Source organism: Melitaea cinxia, chromosome 5 (assembly GCF_905220565.1).
Source record: "Melitaea cinxia chromosome 5, ilMelCinx1.1, whole genome shotgun sequence".
In the NCBI taxonomy this organism is placed as follows: Eukaryota; Metazoa; Arthropoda; class Insecta; order Lepidoptera; family Nymphalidae; genus Melitaea; species Melitaea cinxia.
In genome coordinates this window covers 12,102,809-12,127,204 of record NC_059398.1, presented here as the reverse complement: position 1 = coordinate 12,127,204, position 24,396 = coordinate 12,102,809, and the positions used below count along the sequence as shown (strand labels likewise).

Sequence of the window (24,396 nt, the reverse complement as noted above, 5' to 3'; positions counted from 1 at the left end):
AGAGATCCAGTTTAATACATAGGCTATTTTTTATCCCATCATTCCCACGGGATTGTACGCGGGTGACACAGCGAAGCGTAGATATTAAATATATAACCAACTACTGATAATCATATATAATTACATATAATCAAGGTAAGTATAAATATTTTAAAAATATTCGTTCATTAAATAAATTTTTCTCATTTCAAAACAAAAATCTTTCGACATAATCGTAGGTTTGACATAATAGTTCCGTAAAAACATACAATTATAACGTGCGAATATCTTTATAATTACGAGAAGAAGTATAACACATTCATTTTTCAATAAACGTTCCTAACTCAAATTGTTGTTAGTGGTACTCAAATGAAAATGATGTAATTAACATGACTTAGTAAATGTTTATCGAAACTTCCCGTTTATATTAGGTTCTATACACTGCAAGGTGTAGGGTCTTTCGTAGACGTAGATTAAGACCACTAGTAGCACGACTACGTTAAAATTTAAATTAGTATATTTTATAGATAAGTATTAAATATTCTATGATAAAAAGATTTACTAATAAGAAACATTTAAAGATTTGATCATCTTATAATTTATTACACAGCCACAATATTTAAAACGACTTACGTATACATTATATAGTAGTGAATTAATAGAGCGTGCTTAAAAAACATTCATTAAAAATAACAATACACAAATATAAGTACTAAACAATGATACAAAAAAAAATAAACAGTAATTATTCAATGCAATGGAACGCAAAAGTGATTTACTCCGCGATGTACGAGTTATGCTTTCGTGAGTTCGTGACGGCTATCGGTACTGTGAATGTGTAAGCGTTGCCAACTAACGCTTCAAAACTAAAATACTGTAGTAAAAATAAATATCTTTCGCGATGATAAGCTCGTAATTTAATTTTGACCTTATATAATTAATTTCGTGATAAAAAGAAATTCCGTAAGACAAGTCATGAGTTGTCAGCTTCGAAAAGTTAAATAGTTCCCAAAACGTCTTAGATCTTCTGGATATCAGTGTTAGAAGTTTGAGCAGTGACTATGAATACAAAAAAAATCTACATTTATATTCCACGACGAAAAAAAGCTTGAAATCGTTCTCAAAAAATTATTTTACCTAATCCATACATTTGTCGCAATTTTAAAAGATATAGGTACATTATCTTATTCTAAGGAATTATGTAACTTCATATGACATATTTCACTTTATTCTGATCATCAGTAATTCTTTGGCAAACCTCTAATAATGTTTGTCACTGTAACTAAATTTCTGTCATATGGGTTGACGAAACGATCTTGATAAAAAAATATGAATATTCATAATCATTATGCTGATATTTATCTCAGTTTGTCATAGAAGAACTGACTTTATTTCATCGTAATGTTAACTTACATAAAACTGAACACAAAAGGATTATTTTAGAGAGATATAGTAATAGTATAGAGAGCTATGACAACACAGAAGTGTTGAACAGAGAGAGTGTAACACAGAGGTATGAATCGACGGAGTAAATCATTGTTGCACTTGTCATATATAAATTCACAATTTTAAACTTTAACGGAGATTGAGAAAAAAACTTAAAACTCAACATATTATGAAATAAAAATCCGTTATACCGACATTCACAAAAATATTGTCGAAATATTTAATCTTAAAATAAATTATATTTCAAATTCACAACCACAATTTTAAACAATGTTGAAATTAACTTTCCTATAACAACCATTTTTACTATAACGACAAACATAAATGAAAGGGGTGGATTTTTTTATTTTTGTAAAAGTATTATTTAATGTATTTTGAAATATTATTGACATTTTTAATCTGTCGTCGAGAATAGTACAAAAACGCGCGAACAAGCTACTTAAAATACCTAAACCTTATTTCAAAGGCTACTTAGAGTAAACAATAAAAATAATATTATATCTATGAGAGTTCGCACTATTCCAGACGAACATTATATTGTTGATTACAAAATTACAACTATTAGGGTTATGGAATGTTATTTTACACCTATTTTGTTCATTTCACGATTGTCGTATAGTAAAAACGTATGAAAATACATGATAGAAGCAGCTTTAGTACAACATCAATCATTAACTGCAAAGCCACACTATTCATATGTATATCTAATAGATTAATACAATATATTTTAAAGCTAAGCTAAAATTTATCATTAAACATTCAATTCCACAGATAAAATTTTAAAATAGATATAAATAAAAAAGCAGTTACCAAAATTTTTATAATAATAAAGCACAATTGCACGGAAAGCTGCTGAAGCAGTATCACGAATAAATAATGCAGTCTTTTCTTTGGAAAATTAAAGCATAAATATTGCCACAAACAAAGCATACAAGCAACCTAACATAAAAGCAACAATAATTGTAAAAAATATTAGTCATTTCGTACCTTGATTAATAAAAAAATCTTTGATTTTCTATCAACTCAGTATAACATTTAGTTCGAAAAACATATTTCTCGTACTATAAACAATTTAAAACTTACAATAGATAATGAAACGATCTAATCAGAGAGTGTAAAATAACGCGGTTCAATTAATAATAAGTACTTAAAAATATTTACAAAAATATACATATATGATCGTGAAATAAAGCAATATCATCAAAACACAGCCTTTCGAATATTTTAATACTGAAATGTGAGAAATTCGCCTTTTTTAACTTAATAATTTAGAGCAAGTGCTTACATATAAATGATATCATTTAAGTCAATGATAAAAGAAACTATTTTACTAAAAACATATAGTTTTCACAGCATTTACAACATATGCTAGAAAGTATGATAAAACTAAGATTTCTTATTTACTTCTTTAAAGTTTACGACTAACATACAATTATATCGAGTAATTTAATAAATTAATAGATTTCATCTAGCATAGGTGTAATTATTACTTTGTTAATCAGCAAGTAATGTAAAGAAATACCAAAATAAATTATCCTCAGATAATATTAAAATAGTGATATTATTTAACTTTTTAATAAATGTGAAAACTAGCACAAAACATAGAGATATTTGACCAACAGAACTAAGCATATTTCCTATATGTTGGCGTACCATACAATTATGATATAATATTATTTATAGAACGGCAAAATTCTTATCTATGGATGTTTTAAATCATCCAAATTTATAATCTATAAAATTGTTTGATGCATTGGAATAGTTTTCTAATAAAGCAAAAATATACATATAGGTACTTATTTATACACTTTAAAACTTTTCTCCAAGTATAATGTACCTTATATAGTTAATAGTATATTTAATTATATGTACTTAATTAAAACACACTGAACACTGATTTTTTTTCAACCTACGAGAGAAGAATAAATTCACATTTATTAATACTGATATAATGTTATACTTTGGCACAACCACTAAACTAATCTTCAGGTAACTTAGGAGGTAGATAAAATTACTCAGTAGAGATATTTATCACAAATTTTAGAGATCTATTTAGATCATATTTAAACATAATCAGTGCAAAACTATTTAAAAAACGCATGTGCATTAAGTACGAAGTAACAATAAGTATGCAATAAAACGATACAAACATTAACGAGATCAATTCACAAACTACTAAATCGTAAACAGGAATGTGTACTTAATTATTTTTGATTGAACATCAAAAAAGTCCTACAGTTTTAACTCTACTGGTTAAATTTAGATAAGTTTCATGTTCCAATTTTTGTTCTGTGAAAGTTTAATCTATAAAACGTTTTCAAAAAAATTACAGAATTACAGATTAAACCACAGAATGAAGTTAGTGAAATTTTAATTAATCATTAATGTGCTTGATCGAGGAAGTCGGTTCATTTTTCTTATAAAAGTTATTACCTTTCGCATTTTCTGCATTAGAAGCTAGTAAGGCAGATAGTGTAGCGTGTGTCGCACTTAAATTGCCAGAAGTCGGTATTCCAATATTTGACCCACTGGGTAAATTAGAGTTATTCATCATTGATGGTATACCCCCACTTGTACCTGAACTAACAATAGTGACGTTTGGCGGCGCACTCACACCATTAGCAAAGCCAGTTGAAAGTACCTTTTGTGTATTATGCATCATAAAGGACTTTGAAGCTGCACTGCCCAAGGTTAAAACTTTTTTCAACATAACAGACGAGTTACAAGCGTTATCGATCATATCTTTTGTGGTGGAAATATTATCGAAGTCTGTAATCGTGCTTTTTTGAGTTGTGTGTGTAGGTCTTACTGTTGTCACGTTGAATGACATTGCAGGGGAACTGGCACCCAAGTTGCGATTGACGATGTTCTTCGAAACAATGGCGTTGTGTAAAATGTTCCCAGTTGGAAAAGATTTAGATGAAACATTCACATACTGAGGTGTTCCTATAATGGTTGCATTTGATGTTCGTGTGCCAAAGCCGATAATCGTGCTGCCCGTACCTTGAGACATGACTGTGCTTATTGTACCAGATTTCGCGTTTATAGGTATTCTGTAACAAAATAACACATGTATTATAACCAGTTCTTCCTTCGATAGAAAACTTACGATAAAGAAATGAAATATTGAGGGTACTATTCATATTCACGCAAACAAGTATACTATCTGAGGATTTGTATTAGAAAAAATATTACATATAAAGTCAATATGTACTGTATATAAAATCGATATTTAATTGAATAAAAAAAAAATTGAAAAAAAAACCTAAATTACTAACCCCCGTATCAATTGTGAATTAGATCCAGGGATACTCTGTATAGTCACAGTCGCTTGTGGCAAATGGTGTATAGTTCTTTGTCCGCTTGGTTGAACACCACTACTGGTGTAATAATGGACGGTACTGCCAGTAATACGTGGTGGAGCTATATGTGCCACTGGTACACTATGCACCATTCCACTGGTTGTTGAGGCCACCGTTATACACTTAGTACCTTGACTGCCTGAAAACTAAAGAAAAAAATTCAGCAATTTATAAAATGGTAAAATGGCTCAGATTTTCATAGCGCGCGCTGCTAAATGCGTGTTATCGTTGTATGCATGCCGTGTTATTTATCACGTAGCAGACATCTGTCTTTACTTAAGCAACATAAGTTTTGGTCTTTATATATTGCGAGTAGTCAATGACAACACAATCCAAATGCAAAGTAATACAAAGTAATTGTATGTACAAAAATAAATTAAATTTGACGCATACAACATAGCAACACAGGCCAGGACTATTTCAATCATCTTTATTAAATAAAGTTATATTATCGCTTATTAAAAAATATTATAAGGCTTATGCTCACATTGTGTGTATTAAGAGTCGTTCCTAAATCAAATTCATCTCCAACTAATGTAATAGTATCAGGGTAAGCTCCAGTTAATTTTTCAATAGTTTTTCTTGCATCGGCATCACTTTCAATGTTACCCAAATTGCGACTCAAAAATTCTATATCAGCTTCTATGAGACCATCAACTAAATTGCTCTGTTCATCATCAGCTTGCTTGCAAAGATCGAAAGCATCGTCACTTTCTAATTTAATATCTTCGACATTATTAGCATCAACATTAATATCATCAATATTCTCGAATTTAATTCCATTCGCTTCTAAATCTTCAACTTTTATCCCATCAACTTTTATTTCATCCAAAACTTCCATTTTTATGGCGTCAACTTTTATGTCGTCTATGTCTTCTACTTTGATATCAGCGAAATCAGTGTCCTCCTTCATCATTGGTACCTCTGCAAATGCTCTAGAATTATCGGAATTTGTCATATACTGACTTGCATTAAAATTTGCTGAGTCGAAATCATCATGTGCTTCTAATTTTATATCTTCAATTTTGAATTTGTCTTCTTGAGCGACGCTTGTGGATGGTTGAGGGCTATCTGCATTAAGATCACCGCTAAGAGATCTTCTTAAAACGTAAGCTTTTATTTTACGCAACATAAACGGTGGTACTTTAAATCCAGTCAATTCACCCAGTAAAGGCAATGAGCTATGTTTGTATGTATCACTTGTAGCAAGTTCTTCAATATCTTCTAATACCTAAAAATATTTTAATTTTAATTTATCTTATTTTCACATTTTATGCAAGTTAATATCAAAGTTTCGGTTTGTAAAGTAAATTGAGAATTTTAATTTTATATTGTTTAATTTTCTAATGTTTACGCGAATTTCACTAATTTAAATGAAACAACTTTTTCGGATTTTATCGCGGTTTATTAACTTTTTAAATTCCCGACGTTTCGGATACAGCAACCATGGTCACGGGAGGTCCGAGGTGTCAGACGTCCTAACGTTACAAAGTTATTCGAAACGAAACGTGTGATGTAATGAATAACTTTCATGATATCACAAGTTGTTTCATTTAAATTTTAATTTTACCTTAAATGAGATAAAATATATACTAATCTGTACACAAAATAAAATCAAAACTTTAATGTCTCTTCAAATAAAAGGAAACAAATAGTACAGGTCCATAAGTAAGCAATCTGTTCCTATGTCTGTGTGTTTTTTGAACGTATCAATCACATGTAATTTAGGAAATTAGATAAGATTTTCTATAATTAGAGAAGATTAAGGAAAATCTGATTTATAATGTTATGTTAATGACATCCTTCCATACCAAGTAGAATACCAAAAAGAAATTTATTTTAAAAAAATTGGTTGTCTGTAAAGTTGGTTTACGGACGATAGTTTAATGTGACAACGTCATAACAAAACATCTCCTCGGACGCATGGGCCAATCGAAAGGAAGAGATAGATGCGGTGCAAGCGTACAATGGCGTAACGGGACAATGAGCGTAACGGGATTACATTAACAATTAGTCATCCTTTTTCGTTCATGCAGTCGGCGTTCATTGATTTATTAGACGTTGTCACGTCAAAAACAAGATTATATATGCTACATCCCAAAACGCGCAATTTTTAAAACTCAAAATAAAAACTAATAAATAATTAATGTACAATAAGGTATATCGTTATTATTCTTCCTGCCAATGGGTTAGCGAAAAAAAATTAACCAGCGACTTTGCACAGGGTTTGATCAAAACAACTGCTGTGCTTAGCTAAAGGCCTTAAAAAAAAAATTACGCCATTAAATTCATTTTATGGTTACAATTGTAAAAAACATACATAGTAAATTAGACTTTATTAATATTATAATACCATTTACTAAGTTCCGATAAATCCAAAACTTTGAACCCAATTTTCTCAGATGTCAATATTTATACTTTACTGCCTTTTCCCTAAGCACAGCAGAACAGACCATAACGCTAGCAGTCGCCGTTCTATCCTTTTTCTTTGTAAAAAAAAGTTTTTTAATTTTTTTTATTTTATTGAGTTGCAGCGTTTAGTTATTATTATTTATTTATTTATGAATTAAATTTATTTTGTGCAAAAGGTTGTGACAAAAAAAGGCAAATCTGCTGAAATTTTCCGATCTCACAAACAAAATCAGGAAAACACTATAAGACCATTAAGAAATCGAATTCTGTAAGAAAATAATAAAGATATTAAAATATTCTTACCATAATATAAGTTTTACCCCCAACAGCATTAACCAAGTTGTGACTGGCAATCCACTCTTTGTCTGCACTATCAGCTGGGTATCTTAACAGACCTGCATGTCTTGTATATAAACGGCCTCGAGAATTGCCAAGACCCAATACCTGCAAATAAAGGGCTAAGCGTTAATCTATCATAACAAATAACTTTATTTTATCAGTCAGTTGGGTAACTATGGGCAAAATCCCTATGAGTTCTTTATTTAATCATTAATGAAATATTTTTAATTTGATTAATAAATGTTGCTCTTAAGGTACGTATGTTTTTATAAACAATTTTAAATTAACATAGTTATTCTTATTGCTAAAATAATTCAAAAACGGGATATTTGTTGTTTGTTTGTTGTACCATGTTTTTTATTTTCATTTTCACGAGACTGAACAAGACATTCGTAGCTAATGTCGAAATAACGAGCTCCACAAACGGGATCGTTTTTGAATAAATATGTATGTTTTTACTTTAAAGAAGTCCTGATTAATTTAAAAGTTATAATAAAGATTTATGTAAAATAAAATAAAACCATAAATGTAAAATGATAGCCAAATTCAACATGGAATATTGCATCGTTCTCACAAATCAAAAAACAAACTGACTTCAATTACTTCGACATGTAGTACAACGTACCGACGAAAAAATAGTCAAAGTAAATACGCGCGTTATCAAAGATTACTCAAAAAGTAATAATCATATCTCGATCAAATTATATAGAAACACAAGACAAGCATCAGCTTTCGATTAAAACAAGAATCATCAAAATCGGTTGACCCAGTAAAAAGTTATGAGGTATAATACAACATAGGTAGAAGAAAAAATAGTCCAGTAAATATGCCTAGATTTAACTAGAAAAGTACTTGTCAAATCTCAATCAAATTCCACCTTTCGATTTAAAAAAAAATCATTGTAATCTGTCCACCCAGTCAAAAGTTCTGAGGTAACATAAATAAAAAATACAGTTGAATTGAGAACCTCCTCCTTATTTGAAAGTCGGTAAAAAAAATTGAGATCTGTATAGGTGCCAAGTTCTGTGTTCATTTGAGATGTAATTCATTAATGTAATATTAATTACCTTATATATCATTACGCTGATATAGTTGGTTTATCAGTATATGGTATATGTATAACGTAATATGTATTATATACACGCGTATAAATATTTATTTATTTGCTGTGTGGCTACGGCACCAAAGAATATAGCCACCCCCTCTCTTTCCCTGGGTGTCGTAAGAGGCGACTAAGGGATAACAAGGTTCCACTACCACCTGGGAATTTAAGAAGCCGACCGATGGCGGGATAACCATCTAATCGCTGGCTTTGAAACACACAAGCCGAAGACGGGCAGCAGCGTCTTAGGTGCAACAAAGCCAGCCCTGCGGTCACTAACCCGTCTGCCCAGCGTGGTGACTATGGGCAAAACACATGTGTTCACGCCTTTTGGCGCGAACTTGTGGAGGCCTATGTCCAGCAGTGGACTGCAATACGGACGGCTGGAATGATGATAAATATTTGTATAGAAATATTGCACAAATATACTTACTTTATGAGCATGAGATCCCATTATGAATAGTGTATCTTGTGTAAGTCTCGCGGGGTTCCACTTTTCTGGATCTCGAATGGCTGGTAATGGTACTGGTGATGAACAACCATCTGATGGCTCCTCTTGTTTAATTTTCTTAGCTCTTATGAAATCTATATCAATTTCAGTTTCCTTCCTCTTAGTTTGCATTGAACTCTGAAGCTATTAACGTAAATAATATAATTATTACAATTAAAATAGTAAAGAATGTTCAGTATTCGTATCAGGTTGTTAATATTCCAAGACTAAGCCAAGGACTTCATTTTAGTTGAGTTTGGAGCTTCGTTAGAGTACTCCAATAGGAGTGAGTAGGTATTAATTTCTCAGAATATTTTTGTGGCAAGCAATTTTCTTTCACCAATGAAGTAAAAAATTTGTTAAAAGTTAATGATGAGATCCAAAGTTCAAGTGACATTGAAGTTTGATGTGATAATAAATGAAGAAAAATTATATTACCAAAAAAAGCAATGCAAGTCGTCAATCATCAAAGTCAATTTGTAGTATTTTTTTTTTTAATCTAAATATATGTAATAATGTGTAGGTATTTATTTATTTTTATTTATTTATTTTTATCTATCAGCTTTAATATTTGCATTTTTGCTATTTGCTATTCTTTCAAATTACTGTATCTACTTAAACATTCATTTTTTATGTATACCTATTTTACTTACCGTTTGCTTTGTCAGTTTATTATCAGTGTTGCTATCTTCACTTGCTTCAGAACCTGGCTGTGTTGTACGAGACGGTGTCGAATATAAAAGTCTAGTAGCATCCAACATGGCTCGACAAACTGCTCGAACCTGTAACAAAAGTATAAATTAATTTCAAAAATATCTATCATAAATTAATCCTATTGCAAATGGTTTACAAATGTTAATATTTATTAATACATTCAATAAAGTTACAGTTACAAAGTATAAACACCCATAGGGTATAATACTGTAACTGCTTACTATCAAGGGGACCATATATGTTTGCCTCCCTTGTGGTATTAAAAAAAAAAGTATTTCATTAAAAACAATTTTCTTACCTGATCTTCGCTCACGGATTCATCGCCTAAGTTCAATCGAATGTTGTTCACAGCAGGGACAAAGAATTTCTATAAATACAAATAAACTATTACTAGGATGAAATAAAATTTATTCATTTAATTTTTTGTGTTAGATATATTTATTAATGATCTGTAATTGTCTATTGATTTTTGTTATTTTCTGGGGGTCGTTGTGTGTGAAGCATTTATTATTTATTATCATATTATTTTTTCTATTTATAAATGTAATAAATTGTTATTAATATATTTTTAATGAAACATATATATTAAATATTACAAAAAATGTATTTTTGATAATTACAAAAAAAAAAATCTTACAGATTAATGCAGAAGTGCAGATTTCATGGTAATACATTAATAACACGATAACTCCACTTGAAGTTTATTTGAAAGTAAAACTTCAATAAAAAAAATCGTGTTCATTGTTAGAGATTTTATTAGTTCAAATTAAATATATATGACATACTTACTTCTAAATATTTCTTAATAACTTGATCAATTTCACGAGTCACTGCAGATTGAATGGTCTGTCTCAACATATCTAGAGATTTATTGGCACTGGCGCGAAATTCTGCAATTGGCCTTGAATGTGGCTGCACAGGGCCTGGTAAGCTAAACCTTCTATGCATAGCCGCCAACGTACTGATTGCTATTTGACGAGTAATGGGTTGTTTCTAAAATCATACGAACAAAACCAAACATTACATTACTATAAATAAATAAATAAACATATAAGTATTTTTTTTTCTTCTTATTTATCATACCGCTTGCATATTTGTTGTTGTACTTGTACGGATATTAATTATTTTAGCAGGCGCTTGAAAATTCCATGTACTTGCAGTATTATTATCAATTACTGCTATGTTTTTGTTAGCATCTATATTATTACTATTCTTTTGAATAACCATTTCGATTAGAAGTTTATAAAAATTTCATTAAAAAACTTCATATATTATCGATATTGCACAGAAAGTATATCAAGTCCCATTTCATATTTGTAAAGTTCAATTCCAAGTAGGCTGGGTTCATGGGTTGAAGAAGCTTGATCTTGATTATACCAACTTTTAAAATGTCTGTCTACAATCAACAATGTCAAGTCAATCAATTTTCTCGTTTCAACTGTTTCTTTCTACGCATTTCGGTACAAATCTTAAATCGATGTAAAAAGTTAGTGCAAAATACAATTACTTTGCTTCTTCACATTATTATTATAATTTTTCTAGTAAAATAAATATTTTTTTAAACATCACACAAAAATCTCTCTTGCCATATTTATTGAGTTGATAAATAAAATATTGAACACCTTGTGGCATTAAATTTGCCAGTGTTTTCACTGTGTGCTCAGATTAATAAACAAAACTTTATTAATCTGAGACTGTGTGATTAAAATTTACTTTCAAAAAAGAAGTATTTCTTTTTTAGCCTCTTGTAGCTCTTTCTGGCCCCACTTTTTAAGATAGAACTTTCATATATTGAAAATACAATTAATAGGAATGTATGGGGTGGGGAGCCTTATATGGTGGTTTTATAAGTGGAACCAATTATGTGGATAGTGGAACGCCATGGTATGCTCCATGGTGGAACCCATGGAGCATAGAGGGAACCCATATTTGAGTGCTGTCAGGTGTCAGCTATGTTTCGCAATCACGGTCTTCTACACAGGTCGTACAAAAACAGTAGTGTGAATATGGCTTAATAGTTGCGTTTTTCTTTTCAATTTACGGCCGCCAGAGGAATGAAGATAGATTATTTATTTATTTATTTACACGTAATATTATTGTAAACATTACAGATTTTAATAATCTAATGCGTTTACAAAATTTGATTTATATCAAACTTTGGTCTCAATATACCGCTTTACCGCTCTGCGAAATACAGCAGAGGTTGAAAAAAGACCTACCCCACCCCAGCCTGCAAAATAATGATATTTGTAATCAAAAAAATACTAACTGATAGATTTTGAATTGCTCAATTCAACTACGTTGTCCTTTTAAATTGCTCACCTCAAATTATTTAATTAAAAATCAATTTTTTTTTTAAAAAATCAAATATTTTCAAACTCCTATATCTTTTGATGTATACAATATTTTAAATTGCTCAAAGTGTTAAAAAACTGCTTAAGTTGCATTTATAATTGCTCAAGTATAGTTAGGAACAGATCCACTTCCCTTAATTTTTAAATAAATATAAATAATTTGAACAAATAAAATATTGATATTTGTAAAAAAAAAAAAATACTAATCGATACATTTTCAATAGCTCAATTGAACTACGTTGTCCTTTTAAATTGCTCACCTCAAATTATTTAATTATAAATCAAAAAAGTTGTTGAAAAATATTATTTTATCAATATTTTCAAACTCCTATATCTTTTGATGTATACAATATTTTAAATTGCTCAACGTGTTAAAACCCTGCTCAAGTTGCATTTATAATTGCTCAAGTACAGATTTGAACAGCTCCACTTTCCTTAATTTTTTAATAAATATATAAAGTTGGAACAAATTTAACGTTTATATCGATAAAGTGAGCGCTGCAGATGCGCATAGACAATGATGGGAAGCCAAAAAAATTGCGGATATTTGTAATAAAAAGATGCTAATCGTTCGATTTTCAATAGCTCAATTCAACAACGTTGGCCTTTTAAATTGCTCACTTCAAATTATTTAATTAAAAATCAAAAAAGTCGTTGAAAATATTCTTTTATCAATATTTTCAAACTCCTATATCTTTTGATGTATACAATATTTTAAATTGCTCAAAGTGTTCAAGAACTGCTCAAATTGCATTTATAATTGCTCAAGTACAGTTTGGAACAGCTCCACTTTCCTTAATTTTTAAATAAATATAAATAGTTTAAACAAATTTAACGTTTATATCATAAGACAGGTGTACGCTGCGCGTGCGCATAGACAATGATGCAATGCAAAAAATTGCGGATATTCGTAATAAAAAAGATACTAATCGATAGATTTTCAATAGCTCAATTCAACTTCGTTGCCTTTTTAATTGCTCACCTCAAATTATTTGATTAAAAATCAAAAAACTCGTTGAAAAATATTCTTTTAATTAAATAATTTGAGGTGAGCAATTAAAAAGGCAACGAAGTTGAATTAAGCTATTGAAAATGTATCGATTAGCATTTTTTTTTTTACAAATATCATTATTTTATTTGTTCAAACTATTTATATTTATTTAAAAATTAAGGGAAGTGGATCTGTTCCAAACTATACTTGAGCAATTATAAATGCAACTTGAGCAGTTTTTTAACACTATGAGCAATTTAAAATATTGTATACATCAAAAGATATAGGAGTTTGAAAATATTTGATTTTTTTAAAAAAAAATTGATTTTTAATTAAATAATTTGAGGTGAGCAATTTAAAAGGACAACGAGGTTGAATTGAGCTATTGAAAATTGAACGATTAGCATCTTTTTTATTAAGAATATCCGCTTTTTTTTGGCTTCCCACCATTGTCTATGCGCATCCGTAGCGCTCACTTTATCGATATAAACGTTAAATTTGTTCGAACTTTATATATTTATTTAAAAATTAAGGAAAGTGGAGCTGTTCCAAACTAAACTCGAGCAATTATAAATGTAACTTGAGCAGTTATTTAACACATTGAGCAATTTAAAATATTGTATACATCAAAACATATAGGAGTTTTAAAATATTGATAAAAGAATATTTTTCAACGACTTTTTTGATTTTTAATTAAATAATTTGAGGTGAGCAATTTAAAAGGACAACTTAGTTGAATTAAGCTATTGAAAATGTATCGATTAGCATTTTTTTTTTACAAATATCATTATTTTATTTGTTCAAACTATTTATATTTATTTAAAAATTAAGGGAAGTGGATCTGTTCCAAACTATACTTGAGCAATTATAAATGCAACTTGAGCAGTTTTTTAACACTATGAGCAATTTAAAATATTGTATACATCAAAAGATATAGGAGTTTGAAAATATTTGATTTTTTTAAAAAAATTTTGATTTTTAATTAAATAATTTGAGGTGAGCAATTTAAAAGGACAACGTAGTTGAATTGAGCAATTCAAAATCTATCAATTAGTATTTTTTTGATTACAAATATCATTATTTTGCAGGCTGGGGTGGGGTAGGTTGAAAAAAGTCTAGAGATGGATCCTACGCCAATACACCATTAAGCAGAGTCAGTACTCGAAATAACGGTGACTCTCGCATCAATCTCGAAGTTTACAGTCAAAAGAGTACAGATATCGTTGCGGTCGCTTGGTGGAACGCACCAAATGTCTATGAATTCGTCCTCAATTGACACGTCTGTGGTTTGAAGTCTGATAATCATATCAGACTGTTGACCAAGGGAGTTATCGGCCTTTCTCTTTTTGGTAATTATATTTTTAAAATTTACTTTGTTGGTTTATTTTGTATGTGTATAAGAAATATTTTGTTATATATTTACGCGAGCTGTGCTTGATTTAAGTTGTTAACGAATTACGCGGAACAAGCATTATAGTCTATTTTTGTGTGAAATCATTTTTATTGTTTTTCTAAGCAAGGTACTAGTTTTATGTATTTTTTAAATTGTATAATTTATTAAAGCTAATGAATAATTCGTTGATTAAGTCAATGTATTCTAATCAATAGACGCCTGTTTGTGTCGGCTAAAAGTTAGCAGTGAGGGACGAACATTCCATCTTGCTCACTAGTTCACTGAACGCTATCGTATAGATAGGATGTTGCATTAGTTTCTTTTTACTAATAATAAGTATCAATACCTTATCATATCACATACAGGTGTTGTAATTCTTGGTAAGTGAAAAGAGGAGCAAAAATTTAAATTAATATGTATACAAAAACTTTTCAGAAGATTTCAAATATGCATTTGATTTAACTGTTTAGCCTAATGCCTGAACTTTGTACCTGGAAAATTCGTGTTCAAGGTAGAACTATTTTAAGACGTAATTTTCGAACGGCTTAAATAACTAACTTTAAAATAAATTCAGTTAAAATGTTAATATTATTATTAGTTAACTGGAATTTACCATTCCCTTCTGTAAACAGATATCATTTTGAATAATATTTAATTTTTATTAATAACTTTAAACAGCTTTTACTTGGATTTTTAAAAGCATCAGTAGAAAAATGAAAGTTAACATACATAATACTTTCTCTTATACCACATTGGTTAAATATTTTTATAGTTTGTGAAATCATGATTCAAGACTGCTTTTTAAGCCTATTTGAATAAAGAAATTTTTGATTTTAATTTTATTTTATAACAAATTAAGATAGCATTAGTCTAGACAGATCTAGTTTTATTTAAAAATATATAAGAGTATTTTTGATGCACAGAAAATAAAAAGAGGTGAAATTAAAAAAAATATATAAGTTTCTTTCAATGTTTTATCAACATTATGTTGATATTCATACTAATATTAGTATTGCATGCAATGTAGGTACAGATATTGAAAACAGTTACATAAAAATGATAAAATTAGATTAGTTGTTATTATTCCAAAATTTTGAAAGTGTAATCAAATTGAAGTTACACTTTAATTAAATCAGATCTTTTGGTGTAATTTTTGAGTCACTGTTCCTTATTCTAAAGGATAAAGGTATTAGATACATTATAAATAGGTATTAATATAATTTTAGAAATTACATTGTTCCATATTATCGGCCACTAAGAATATTTATTACTGTACTTTAATATACATCATATATATGTCACAATTCTCATGTTTAAAATGAACAATTGTTTACAATGCTTGATGGAAATTAAGACTTTTTTTTCTAGAATCTTGTAATAATTTATGAAATTTACTTTTAATGCTATAAATGAAACATTTACATATTGTGTTTACATATTTCAGCTGGTTTTGTTGATAGCAAAATTGTTTATAAAAAAAGATAAGGTTTGTTAAATATTTATTAATATTTAAGTTTCCAATTTTTGATCTGTCTTATCAGACAATTGACTTTAATGACGTATTAACCATAACTATAAGACTAAAAGAAATTTTCAAAGTTGTTTAATCTATACAAATAAATAAAATTGTAGTGTCTGTTTGTAATATTAAAATAACTGCTTTTTATAAACGCATGTGGATGTATACATGGTACGTGTGCCAAAATAACATTTTTTTACACTTTTTGTCATCTGTCTGTTTGTTCCAGATAACTTAGGCTAATTTTATTTTAGAAATTTATTTATTTTATGACTGCGAACTGAACAATAAATTATTTGTTAAATTCCACGCAGACAAAGTCGCGGGCACAGCTAGTACAAAATAATATCAATAGTATACACTGATATTAAGAGGCATTTCACAAAAGTCAGTAACAATCTGCGAATTGTAACATTTTGACGTCGTTAATCTCAGTGCATGCAATCATATAATTTTTATTTTCGAAATGTAACAGAGCAAGCTTTGTTATAGTAACATAATGAACCAGAATTTCGATTAATATTTTGTGTACAAAATTATTAACTTTTTCATTAGTCGCTCCTTAGCTAAAACGGTCGAAATGTATAATTTAAAGTCCTATTTTTCAATAACCTCTAAAAACTGTATAAAAAAATATAGTAATATGTGGAATATTTATGTTTTTGATGATACATTATTTAGATTTTTTTCCATTTGTATCTCAGTTAGTCCATAATGACATTTTAAAATTACAAATAACTATTGTTCAAATAAGTACAATTTTTAAAGCGATATTTTTCTTAGAAAACTAAGAAATTTTAATGAACTAACCATACCCAAAGTAAACTTACTTCATTTAGGAACTTATTAAGCCGATCGATGGCGGGATAACCATCCAACTGCTGGCTTTGAAATACACAGGCCAAAGACGGGCAGCTATGTCTTCGGTGTAACAAAGCCAGCCCTGCTGTTACTAACCCGCCTGCCTAGCGTGGTGACTATGGGCAACACACATGAGTTCACCCCATTTTTGGTGCGAACTTGTGGAGACCTATGTCCAGCAGCGGACTGCAATAGGCTGAAGTGATGATGATGTTGGAACAAGGTCCGGGGAGTACGGTGAATGTCTTAGACATAGAATGTCTTGAATTGAAGAATGAATTGAAGCTCCTCTAATTTGGTAGCTGTCTGTTGTGCAGTGTGTGGTCTAGCGTTGTCCTGAAGCAGTAGTGGCCTAGAGCGACTGACTAGCCTCGGTTGTTTAGCAGTTAGCTTTTCCATCACGGTTGGCAATTGCTGACAATAGACAACTCCCGTAATCTAATGATTCGCTTTAAAATTCCTTAATTATTGTGCCGGTTTAGTAATGTAACGCAGCAGTCTTAGCGCGTTTGTCGGTTTGCTTCACTCAATTGACGAGGTGCCCATCTTTCAAACTTTTTTACCTTCCCAATTTGCTTCAAGTGGATTAAAACAGTTTTATCACTAACACCACAGCCTGCCGCTAACTCGGACGTTGTTTGTGATGGATCCGCTTCCATAATTGTCTTCAATTCTTCATTATCAACTTTGGACTCCGGCCGTCCACGGATCTTGTTCTGCAGGTCGAAATTTCCAGAAGGAAAACGTTGGAAACAAAAACGCACTGTCTTTTCTTTTGCGACACCGCAGCCATACACATCATTAATGCTAAGAGCCGTTTCTGCATCACTGGTGCCACGATGGAACCCGTAATTAAAGTTTTCGACAAGACACGATATTTCAAGTTTTCCATTTTTTAAACTGAGTTACGCAAAGATGAAAAACAAAAGAGGAAAAAAAAAAGGAAATGAATAACAGTTTTCGAAACGCAAATGCACGAGTAAATAGCTGTTTAAATTTGAATTTGGTATTCTTAACCAAAGAGGAAATGTTTGGGATCAAAGTGGCTAGTACGACAAAACGCCAATTTCATATGTTCATATAAAGCTATACGAGAGCTAAGAATATTCTTCACTGAATGGCACGATACTACACTCGAAGCTAAGCTAGCGTCTCTTACGCCTACCGCATCAAGTAACTACTCCTTATGGAAATTCACCAAGTTCTACAACAAACCTCAGCTAGCCAAACCACCCATAAGGAAGAGCAATGATAGCTGGGCTAAAACCGCTCAGGAAAAGGCTAACGTGTTTGCTAATCATCTGGCTGCTGTTTTCTCACCCAACGAAAAAGACGATATTGACGCACAAAAAAATGTGGAACGCTTTTTAGATCAACCGTATCAGATGGCATTACCACCACACCCAGTAAAGTTAATCGAAGTGTGACGAACGATAAATGGCCTCAAATACCGAAAGGCTCCAGGATACGATCTGATAACAAAAGAAATACTACAACAGCTACCGAAAAGGCCGTAGTTTACTTGACCACCTATATAACGGAATTTTGAGAGTACAATACTTTCCGGCACTGTGGAAAGTCTCTAAAATAATAATGATCCACAAAGTTGGTAAACCACCAAATGAAGTTGAATCCTATCGTCCGATCAGTCTCCTACCAATTCTGTCCAAGGTCTTCGAAAAATTTGTATGGCAAAGACTGCCTGTTCTGACTGAAGACAAAATACTGCCTGACCATCAATTTGGGTTTCGACAAACCCACTCAACAGTCGAACAAGTCCATAGAGTAACTTATACAATAAGAGAATCCCTAGAAAAAAAAGAGTATGGTCTTCGGCATTTCTTGATATACAGCAGGCATTCGACAAAGTGTGGCATGAAGGACTTCTTTATAAGATCAAGAAATATCTTCCACATAGCTACTGCATGTTGATGCAATCATATCTATCGGACAGGATTTTCCAAGTTCAGGAATCAGGAGAAACGTCTGACTTCCGTGATATCAAAACGGGTGTCCCGCAGGGATCAGTGTTGGGCCCAGTGTTGTACACAATCTTCACGGCAGATCTGCCAGTAGTAACAGGAGTCACCACAGCTACGTTCGCTAATGATACTGCACTATTAGCTAGCAGCAAAAATCCAGCTATTGCATCTCACACGCTTCAAAAAGGGCTAGACGAAATAAATAAGTGGTTGAAATTTGAAGCAACTATCGCATATCGCGTTACTTACGCCATTTTTTTTTTTAACTGAACAAATAAACTATATTTTAGCTCTTTAAATTTATACATATCCTGTTTTAAATTCGAAGAAGTTATAAGCAAAATAGTTCGTCTAATTTTTAATCGATGCAAGAGTTCGTCTATCGGTGATTATTCCTTCTTTGTACAATTATGTTGCATAATTTAAATTTATAAAAGTATTTCTGTGTCATTTGTCAAGTGAACCAGTATAAATTCTGAAAATTTCAGTTTTTTTCATTAGTTTTCAAATAAAAATGGGTCGTGGCATACCCGTGTGTGAAGTGCTTCGAAAGCGAATAGTTTGTGGGTTCGATGCTGGCAAATCAAGTTACCAAATATCTAAAGACTTGATACTTCCCAGGTCTACAGTTCAATCTAGCATTCAGCACTATAAAAAGAATGGAACGACTTCTTGCTTGAAGAAAACTGGTAGACCACGCATCACAAGTGCAGCAGAAAACAGATTCCTGAAGAAAATTATCAAAAATAATCGTGCTCGAGCTGGAGAACTCACGGTGCAATGGAAGGACGTGATTCACAAAGACGTCTCAGTTGATATTTATAAAAGAGCCCTAAAAACCATGGGTTACGAATTTTACGCCGTTAAGGAGAAACCACTGTTGACTGCTGTACAAAAGAAAAAGAGGTTGAAGTTTGCTCGTGATCCTTTTAATTGGACTTCCGGTCAGTGGCGTAGTATCATTTGGAGGGACGAGTCCAAATTTGAAGTGACAGTCGGCGAAAAAAGGAAAAAAAGTGATTCGGAACAAAAATGAGGCATTTCATACTGATTGTCTCAAACGCAAAGTGAAGTTTTCGGCGTCTCTTGTGATATAGGGCTGCATGTCTGCACAAGGTGTTGGTGGTATGAAGTTTGTGGATGGTTCTATCAATTCTGCACGGTATCAAAACCTTTTGGAAGAAAATTTACTGCCCTCTATTCCGTCACTCAAACATCAAGATTCCTTCATTTTTCAACAGGATGGTGCTTCCTGCCGTACTGCAAGGACAACAAAGACGTGGCTACTGGCGAAAGGCATCCTTACAATCGAATGGCCATCTAACTGCCCGGACTTGTCGCCGATTGAAACGCTATGGTGGAAAATAAAAAAGTTCTCCCTAAAATCCATCAAGATGGAAGAGCCACTTAAAGGCTAAACTCTTGGCTGTCTGGGAGTCAATTAGCCTGAGAAGTGTGCAGCGCTGGTTGCAACCATGCCTCTTCGCATTAAATCTGTCATTGAGAGCAAAGGCGACACAACTAAGTGGTAGACGAACTATTTTGCGTGAGTGACAAGGGTAGACGAACACTTTTGCGTTATATTTTTTAGAATATTTTTTAATTTTTTTTAAGTTATATAAAGTCATGAAAGAATTTCAGGTATGTTAAAATAAAACGTTAAAAATGTTCCTCAAATTGTCGTTTACTTTTTATTAAACATTCTTCTAAAGTCATGAAAGAATTTCAGGTATGTTAAAATAAAACATTAAAAATGTTCCTCAAATTATCGTTTACTTTTTATTAAACATTCTTCTATATTTTACTCTTTGCACTACTTTCCATACTAGAGTATACAAAATACATGCATAATTTTCTGTAAAAAATAGTGTCAGATTTTAAAATTTTATGTACTTCGAAATGAATACTTGTTTAAGCTAAGAAATAATTGTACATTATACCTATTCTAATTCAAAATTTTGAATTGTTTATTTGTCCACTATAAAATAATGTTTTTAAATAATACATAAAATTATTTAACCCAGTTAGTACAACCTAATTAATATATAAAACCGCAGGCAATTACTATAATATTTGCTTTAATATTTATTACATATGAACGATCTTATCGCGGCTAGTGACATCAAGTGACAACCATGTGACAACTCTAATATTATTTTCAAAAACATACATTAAATTACTCTTTCAAACAACCAACGCTTATTTATAAAACCTAGCTCACGGAACTTCGTACATCTTAACAAACGTTTATTTACATTCATTAAAATTTTCGGCAAAAGCTATTTATTACTCTATTATACTTATACTAAGTAACTCGCCCTACCTGTATGACTATTATTATGCTCTTAACAACAGCGAGAGGCGCGTCTGTACACTTCCAGATGTTCCGGATCAAGCAAATTTTGACATGAGGCCTGCGTCTGGATTTATTGTCACGCGGTTTTTTTTTTTATTTGATGATAACTCGTGGTATTTCTTTAAACAAAATGATGTAAAGAATAATTTTAATGTTATATAAAATGCTTAAAGTAACTTGTTTATTTAAGTTGATAAGGATTAACATTGTAAATAGCTTTCCAATAGCCTACTGAATTGTTAAGGAACATTTTTTTTTTTAATTTTAGAATGGTTATAGCAAATCATAATTAAAATAGATGCCATTCTTGTAGACCTATAAAAGAAGAATAATTCCGCCATACATTGTTTATAAGCCTTTAATAATTACTGTTTTTTTCTCTCGTTTTATTAAAAAACTGGTTTAAGGTATAATATTTAGTGATAAATATGGGAAGTAAATATTTAATATTTTACATATAGCAGGTAACTCATTTAATGAAACAACTTTTTTCGGATTTTATCGCGGTAAAATCCGAAAAAAAGTTGTTTCATTAAATGAGTAAAATTCGCGTAAACTTTAATAACTATTAAAAAGTTAGTAAATAACCATTTCATGCTAATAGTAGAAACTTTTCTGATTTCAGTTATTGTATTAGTCAATATAATAATTTATATATATATAATAAGAAAATGAGTTACTCAGCACCGGTTATAAATAAACAAGATTGTGAGAACTTAATTTCATCGCTAAAAAACTGCATGAATATATTATATACCCAATCAGTAATAATACAACCAGTTTTAATTACACATTTCTGTGCCGAAGAAATACGCTCAAAAATTTTTTAAACATTAACATGTGTTGATTTTCTTAATATTGAAATTGGTTAAAAGCATAAAAATGTATTTTTATTTTTTGCAGTATCAAGTAACCATGTCGAAAATAAAGGCTGGACCTGTTGTTGACATCCTCGGCGATGAGATGACTCGTATCATCTGGGATCTTATCAAGGATAAATTAATCTTACCATTTTTGGATATTGAATTACATACTTACGATTTGGGAATGGAATACCGTGACAAAACGGATGACCAGGTGACAATCGATTGTGCTAACGCTATCAAGAAATACAATGTTGGTATTAAGTGCGCTACTATTACGCCAGATGAAAAAAGAGTAGAAGAATTTAATTTGAAAAAGATGTGGAGAAGTCCTAATGGAACAATCCGTAATATCCTTGGAGGAACTGTTTTCCGAGAGGCAATCATCTGTAAGAATATTCCTCGTCTAGTTACGGGATGGGAGAAGCCCATTATAATCGGACGTCATGCACACGCTGATCAATATAAGGCTACTGACTTTGTCGTTCCTGGCGAAGGCAAACTTGAACTCGTGTTCACTCCGCCGTCTGGTGAACCAGTAAAGTACGTTGTAAATGAATACAAAGGTCCCGGTGTCGCTCTTGGTATGTTCAATACAGATGCCTCTATTATTGACTTTGCTCATTCTTCATTCAAATATGCATTGGATAGGAAATACCCACTTTACTTAAGCACTAAGAACACTATTCTCAAAAAATATGACGGTCGTTTCAAGGATATTTTCCAAGAAATTTATGAAAAAGATTATAAGAGTCAATTTGAAGCCGCCGGTATCTGGTATGAACATCGTTTGATCGACGATATGGTCGCTTATGCTATGAAGTCTGAAGGAGGTTTCGTTTGGGCTTGTAAGAACTACGACGGTGATGTTCAATCCGATTCGGTGGCTCAGGGATACGGGTCATTGGGATTGATGACATCAGTATTGATCTGTCCAGATGGAAAAACTGTAGAGGCTGAAGCAGCTCATGGAACCGTCACCAGACACTACCGCTTCTATCAACAAGGAAAAGAAACCTCTACAAACCCAATTGCTTCTATCTTTGCATGGACCAAAGGACTTTTGCACCGTGCTAAGCTAGACAACAACTCCGAACTTCAGAAGTTTGCTGAAACACTTGAAAGTGTTTGTATTAACACAATTGAGTCAGGAATTATGACTAAAGATCTTGCTATATGTATCAAAGGTATGAACAATGTAAAGAGATCAGATTATTATGAAACATTTGAATTTATGGATAAACTGGCTGAAAATTTACGAAAAAGTTTGGGGAAATGACTATACACAGTGAAACAATTGAGTAACTTGTAATGCTTATTAACATTTTTGTTTTTATAATTAATATATTAATTATTTATGGGTAAAAGAATATATTAAAACTTTATACGGTGTAATAAATTATAAAGTAACATTAGTGTTTTATTCTGAAAAAATATTTATTTTACGTTAAGCAAATTTATTATTAACTTTTATGTTACACAGGAGCGTCATTAACCATTCACGAGGCTACTGGCTAGTGTTGCAAATTTGAACCAAATCTTTGCCACCGTTGAAGCCTCTGCTCAACAGCGAGACATTTGCAACCATTGTTACAGCACAACGTAACTTATTTCATTGATAAGAAGTTTATGCTTATTTCGGAATGATTTTTATGTGAATTATTCCAACGACAATTTTATTGTGTAGTAATAGACTTATCCGTTATTAGTCTCATTTCTTATCACAAACTTAATGTAAAAATTGTTTTTTATCACTTACTAGCTGATCCGACTGACGTTGTCCTGTCTTAACTATGAATATTGAATTTCAATTGTTATAATTAATAATAAATAATTGTTTGCAGGCAAACGAAGAAAAACCGACTTCAATTATTTCGAAAAGTAATAGAACGTAGGTAGACGAAAAAATAGTCAAGTAAATACGTATTAACAAAGTTTACTCCAAAAGTTGTAATCAGATTTGGATGAAATTTAAATGTGACCACATGATAAACATCGGCATTCGATTAAATTAAAAATCATCAAAATCGGTACACCTAGTAAAAAGTTATGCGGATTTTCGAGAGTTTCCCTCGATTTCTCTGGGATCCCATCATCAGATCCTAGTTTCCTTATCATGGTACGAAAGTAGGGATATCTCCGATCCAAGAAAAAAAATTATCAAAATCGGTTCATAAACGACGGAGTTATCCCCGAACATACATAAAATATATATATATATATATATATATAT

At 31.2% G+C, this 24,396-nt stretch overlaps 2 protein-coding genes across 2 annotated transcripts; one reads left to right on the top strand and one right to left on the bottom strand.

The window, feature by feature from the left end:
• Window positions 1-3,721: 3,721 nt before the first annotated feature.
• Window positions 3,722-11,247, bottom strand: LOC123654058. The gene is made up of 9 exons (XM_045590018.1): window positions 10,928-11,247; window positions 10,634-10,837; window positions 10,143-10,211; window positions 9,784-9,912; window positions 9,074-9,274; window positions 7,503-7,643; window positions 5,275-6,018; window positions 4,704-4,933; window positions 3,722-4,478 (listed from the first exon to the last, which is right to left on the bottom strand). The coding sequence occupies exons 1-9, from the start codon at window positions 11,069-11,071 to the stop codon at window positions 3,800-3,802; spliced, it is 2,541 nt and encodes an 846-aa protein (XP_045445974.1). The 5' UTR covers window positions 11,072-11,247; the 3' UTR covers window positions 3,722-3,799.
• Window positions 11,248-14,448: 3,201 nt separating this feature from the next.
• Window positions 14,449-23,568, top strand: LOC123653618 (isocitrate dehydrogenase [NADP] cytoplasmic). The gene is made up of 2 exons (XM_045589612.1): window positions 14,449-14,538; window positions 22,204-23,568. Exon 2 carries the CDS (start codon window positions 22,216-22,218, stop codon window positions 23,440-23,442), a length of 1,227 nt encoding a protein of 408 aa, XP_045445568.1. The 5' UTR covers window positions 14,449-14,538; window positions 22,204-22,215; the 3' UTR covers window positions 23,443-23,568.
• Window positions 23,569-24,396: the final 828 nt, after the last annotated feature.